Raw genomic sequence first — 6,000 nt, forward strand, 5'->3', positions numbered from 1 at the left:
TTGAAAGTTAAAGAAGATGTTGTTTAATATCTGATCAGTTTACTTAACAGATGAAATAGAAAGTGAAGTTACGATATTTCAGAAAATTTAGGAGATACATGATCCAAACATTTACGTTTTCAACAGCGCAATGATATCATGGGACTAGTCCTCATTAGAGATGTTCATGTACTCGGTGAACAGAGCATATATAAGACAATTAAAGATAATGCTGCTTTAACGTTTGACAATTTCATGATATCATAGATATGAAGTTTTATTTTAACGATTTAACTGAAATTAAAGATAACTAATATCCCTAGTGAACCAGCATGACTTCAAAGATAACCAGTCTTGAATGTTGTTGCCCTGTAGACAGCAGTTAGAAGTAGGCAGATACTTCATGTTGGAAATATTATCTAAATGACGTAAATATATAGACTCGTGTTTTATAGTAATTGAATCAATAAACTGACTATTGGAAAAAAGTAACTATTTTAGACTATTTCAATGGCCGTCTCGAAAAAGATGGGCGGTGTTTGTCCGAGGTGGCCTTTAATAAGCTTAGAATAGTGAAAGTAAACGCTTTAAAACTGAATAAATTTTTAAAGTAGAAGAGTGAAACGTTTTTAAGAAAATGCTGGAATGCGAAGAATATTTTAATAGATTTAATTAATAGAACTCTGAGTAAAATTCTACATTTCATTATTTTCAAACTAAATAAAATGTAATTTATTACATCATTTAAAGCATTTTTCCAATTCGAACAGTCTATAACAATTTAGAAATTAGCTAATCAGACACTTTTAAATATATACTAGCCGCCTTTGGCGACCAGCTGGTTCACCAATCTTAATGCTCGTTAAAATTTTAATAGTTAAATATTTATTATTAAAATTTTATTTACAATGTTATTTTAATAACTTCTTCATCAAAATATTTTAAAACTTCAAATTTTGATAGTCATATAATTCACTCATAATATTATAAATGCCTTCAGTTATAGCGTAATATGTATCTCTCTAATTTTCTGTTAGCTCCCGTAGAATTTGTGCTTTAAATTAAAGTGGAAATGATTAAAGTGCAATTGATATAAGAACATTTTCTTTACTGAAACGAAGCATTTTTTTAAATATGAATACTGAAAATAGAGTCGCTGAGTATTTAAACCTTATGAGCACTAAAGAATATCTTTCTTAATTTATGTAATATCTCAAGCTTTTAAACAAATTTTTTTCAGATTCATCATGAACAGATCGATTAATTTACAATGTTTAGTTTTAAATGCATCAAACACTAAGAAAATAAACAGAATCGTTTAAAATAATCGGTCGAAAACAGGTTAAAAAAAGTACTTAAAAAACGATGTACTTAAAACTATAATCATATACAAAAATATATATAACTGACATAAATACAATTTAATTACAAAAGCATTCAACTAACCTAAAAATAATTTGAATCAAGCCCGCATCCGTTGAAAATAGTTTTCAACAATCAGAACACAATGCGCATGCGTGAATTTTCAACGCCAGTTATGGTAATGCAAATGCGTGAATTTTTCTACGCCAGTTGGGGTAACGCTATGTAGATTAGGCATTTTTAATTTCCTTTATTCTGTTTTATTTTAAGTCAAAAGTACTTCAGAATGAATCTGAAACATGGATTAATTAACAATGTTTAATTTTAAATGCATCAAACATTAAGAAAATAAACAGAATCGTTTGAAATAATCGGCCGAAAAATATTAAGCCTAGCCTGATTAGCGTGGGAAAAAAACTGAAGCCTCACTCAATTGGCGATGGGGAAAATGAAAAGATTTTTTGGGCGGGGAAGTTAGTTTTTAATTAATAATTAAAATTCTAATGAAAACTTCAAAAAAAGGGACCCCAGATGCACATTCACGACCTCCAAGGTATATATATACCAAATTTGATAGCTGCAGGTCAAACGGTCTGGCCTGTTGAGCGCCAACACACACACACACACATTGAGCTTTATATAAGTAAAGATATAATGATAACTCTTAATTTAATTTAAATTTAAATCCTAATTAATTCTCTTATTTTTCATTTTAAATTAGTTCAGGTTACTTCCTTCTAAATTTTCCTCTTATTTCCTAATTCAATTGTCACTTATTTATTTTATTATTTCTAACATGGGCTCAATAAATTGATGAGTCGGAAAATCTCACGTCTCCAGAGAAGGGGAAAAAATCAGTATCACTTATGGCATTCTTTCAAAGGCAACTAAGATTCCCTTTCCTGAATCGAGTGTCAAAGAAATCCCAATTATAATCTCTTAGTAAAATCACTAAAAGGAAAAATTTCTGCCATTTCTCTTGTCATCTGATGCGAACAAATGCGTTCCGCCTTTGTCTCAGGGTACAAATGATGCTTCCCGTGGAAAAATAAATCGAAGTTAAATTCCAAAAGTGTCGTATTCTCGATCGTGTATCTCACAAAATGATGCTGCATAAATATTTAAATCAGTAGATCAGATTTCTAACTATTCCTCTAAAACTAATATAATAAACAAACCCAGGATTTATGGTAAGGGCTTGTAAATTTAGTCCCTGACGCAAGGTTAGTTCTGAGTTGAAAAGTTATAGGCTAGTTATAGGCGTTTTAGTAACATTTAACAATGCATAATTCACTTATTTCTTCTTCAAGAAGAAATTTTTGATAAATAAATCTGAGTCAAAGTATAGTAGTCTGTCAAAATTTAATTATACAGAAATGTGCTAACTTTTGGGGGGTGGGTCGAAAAAATAATTCTGAAGGTCAATATAATCAATAGAAATAATCGTGCAAAGCCGTCTGTAATCATGAGGAGAGTTAATATATTGCCGCAAAAGTAAAATCTGCGCTTTGTCAGTATGGTTCAGAAGTAAAGTACGCGCTTGTAAAGCACAAAGGCGGGGGTTCGATTTCTACACAAGTTGTATTAATTTAAAGCTTGAATTTCTTATTATTCATTTGTTAATGTTCTAGAACTTTCTATAACCTTCTTTAAAATTCTATATTATTCTGTAAAGGTATAAATTTAGAGTTCCACAAGCAATGAAATTAGTTCTTCGCCTGCATGTTCCGAGTTGCTTAAAGCTAATAAACTTGATATAGTGTTAATGTGTGACTTGTTATTCTTTGCATCTTCGTGACAATATACATCTGCCTTTTTGATCTATTTATTATGGGATGTAAAATCCCATTTGTCTTTTTGCGTTTAGCAACTGACAGCTTTATTGGTGTGTGAATAATCTTATAAATTATAATTAATATTGAAATCAATTTTATATCTAATATACAATCACTAGCATAGAATCAAAATTTAATCAAATGAATCGATTTACCAATAATTAAATCATGAAATATTAAAATAGTTTTTTTTTTCTTCTGTAACGCACAAGCGTTTAAAATCTCACAAATCTAGTGCATGCGGAATTGAATGAAAAATCGACTACATAACCTTGTTTTCACATTCTGATTTCAAAAATTTATATTATATTGATTCTATCAATCTTGTGTTAATACATTGAGAATTTAAAATGAAGTAGTAGAGAACAGACAGCGTGTCTGTGAGTGCAATACCATGTCTGACCTAGTTAAGTAATATGAAGGCTTTCTTCGTTTGTTCTATTTAACAAATATTATTTTTATAATGCAAGTTAGTAATGTAAATTAGGAAACAACCACCATTGATGAGCCCTATTGCAAATTGTATATTTAAATACATTGTTGTTATTTTGTAAATTAACATAATGTAATGTAAACATAATTGACAATCACTCAGTGCAAAACTAATTTTATGTATTTATTTACTATTCGTTATGTTATAATTTAATTAATCTTAAACTAAACGTTTGATTCTCATAACCTGCAAGAGTTATATTTCAGTACATGATATTAGACATGTAATTTTAAATAAATATAAGAGAAAATCGTCAGAAGAACATTCTCGATTTTAATTTAATCATTATTAATTCACAAATATTATTTTTAGGTCAGATTTCACATGTTATAAGCGACATTCTTTTATAGAAGTATACAAGAAAACTAAATGGAAAATATTTTAGCATTCTATTTTATTATTATTAAATTACAAATAGAATAGAACAAAAATAAAAGAAAGGGAGATTCAAGACCGCAGTCAATAATTGTTCGTTAATTTCTTTTTTTTATACTAGTTTGTTATAATTTATAATTGGCATCATTTTGCAAATCTGTGCGATGAATTAGATGGAATAACATTATCCTTTTTAATTTAATCTTTATCAGACCATAAATTTAATTAAAGCACAATGACTGAAAAAATAAGATAAGAAATATCAATAATCTCTCGCTAATTTTTTTTGTTGCAGACCAGATTGCTATAAGATTCGAAACAGCTGTCAATAATATTTTTTAATTTCTTTATTTTTATACTAGATTGCTACATTTATATATAAATGATTTTGCAAAACTGAGTGAAATTGGAGGAAATAACATTATCGACTTGAATTTAATCATTTTCATATAGTAAGTAAAAATTTTAAAAAAATGGATGAAAAGATAAAAAGAGTTGAAACAGTTATCAATATTCTTTAGTAAATTTCTTTTATTTCACACCAGATTTCTAAAAGTTATTAACGACAGCATTTTGTAAAACTTATGATCCATTTGAATGAGTAATATTCTTCTATAGCGAACCAAAATCAAATCGCAAATATAATAGTAAAATAATTGAAAAAATAAAATTGAAAGTAGCTATCAATAATCTCTCGTCAATTTCTTTATTTTTACTTTTTATACATTAAATTGTTATAAGCAGCATCATCATTAAGAATTTACGAGAAATTTCAGGTGATAATATTCCACACTTTGAATTAATCATGATTACATCACAAATATAATGGAAGTAGAATGATTGAAAAAATAAAAAGAGCTGAAACAGCCAACAATAATTTCTCGTTAATTTCTTTAGTTTCAAATCTTTTTGAAAGAAATTATAAAGACAGCCTATTTCTAAAACGTATGAGAAATTTGAAGAGGTAAGATTCCCAGATTTAAAATGAATCATAATCAAATCTCAAATATAATTGAAGAAAAATGATTTTGAAAATGAGGAAATCGGAAACTGTCGTTAATAATCTCTCGTTAATTTCTTTTGTTTCATATCAGAGAGCTAGAAGTTATAAGCGGAAGCATTTTATAAAATTTATGAAAAGTGGAGGGGATTACATTGTCAGATTTTAAATTACTCATGATATAATAATGCATGTATTTTGAAATATATCATGCAAATAAAACTGAAGTAGAACTATTGAAGAAACATTAAGGAGAATAGAAATAACTATCAATAATTTCTCGTTAATTTCTTTATTTTTTTCCCCACTAGATTGTTACAAACAGCATCATTAAGTCGAATTTATAAAAACTTTCAGAAGATAATATTCTCCAGTTTTGAATTAAGTGTTATCAAATCTCAGATATAATTAGCATAAAGTAAATAAAAGAATAAGAAAAATAGGAATCAACAATGAAATATCTCTCTTTCATTCCTTCAATCAGAAGATTTATTAGAAAATTTAGAAAATCATATTTAAGACCCGAGACGGTGCTAAAATCTTTAAAGGTACCTGATTCTTACCTGTAAAGGAAATATAAGGCCAATAATCCCAGAAACAGGGTGAGTAACAGCGGTCCAGTCAAGAATTCGAACATGATTTCTCCTCACATGACAAACAAGACACGAAATGAAGTGCTAAGATATCGAGCATAGAGATAGTGCCAGGATTGATGGACGTAATTCCGAAGGTCAATTCTTAATTGCATTATCTCCTATGCGAGTATTTTGGGAGAAGGAAATGGTCGATTACGTCTAGGAAGGATAAGATCAGAAAAACAGCTGTATCTTTTTGGCAAAAAAATTCTTTGCATTCAGATTATTACTGAATTAAATGATATTTTAATACGTTAAACGCCTATTCGGCTTTTTGAGATTCTAGGTTCAAACATGGAGAGATAACCCTTTAAATGAACA

The 6,000-nt window shown here is 28.4% G+C and overlaps 1 protein-coding gene across 1 annotated transcript in view; it reads right to left on the reverse strand.

Annotated features, from left to right (window-relative positions):
• The window catches only part of LOC129981723 (cytochrome P450 3A21-like), a 51,077-nt gene extending 45,320 nt beyond the window's left edge, over positions 1-5,757 (reverse strand). The window contains exon 1 of the mRNA XM_056092676.1: positions 5,608-5,757. Coding sequence (XP_055948651.1) covers positions 5,608-5,681 — 74 coding nt within the window. The 5' untranslated portion in view covers positions 5,682-5,757. The remainder of the gene's footprint in view (positions 1-5,607) is intronic.
• Positions 5,758-6,000: the final 243 nt, after the last annotated feature.

The sequence above is a fragment of the Argiope bruennichi genome, chromosome 8 (assembly GCF_947563725.1).
Source record: "Argiope bruennichi chromosome 8, qqArgBrue1.1, whole genome shotgun sequence".
Taxonomy (NCBI): domain Eukaryota; kingdom Metazoa; phylum Arthropoda; class Arachnida; order Araneae; family Araneidae; genus Argiope; species Argiope bruennichi.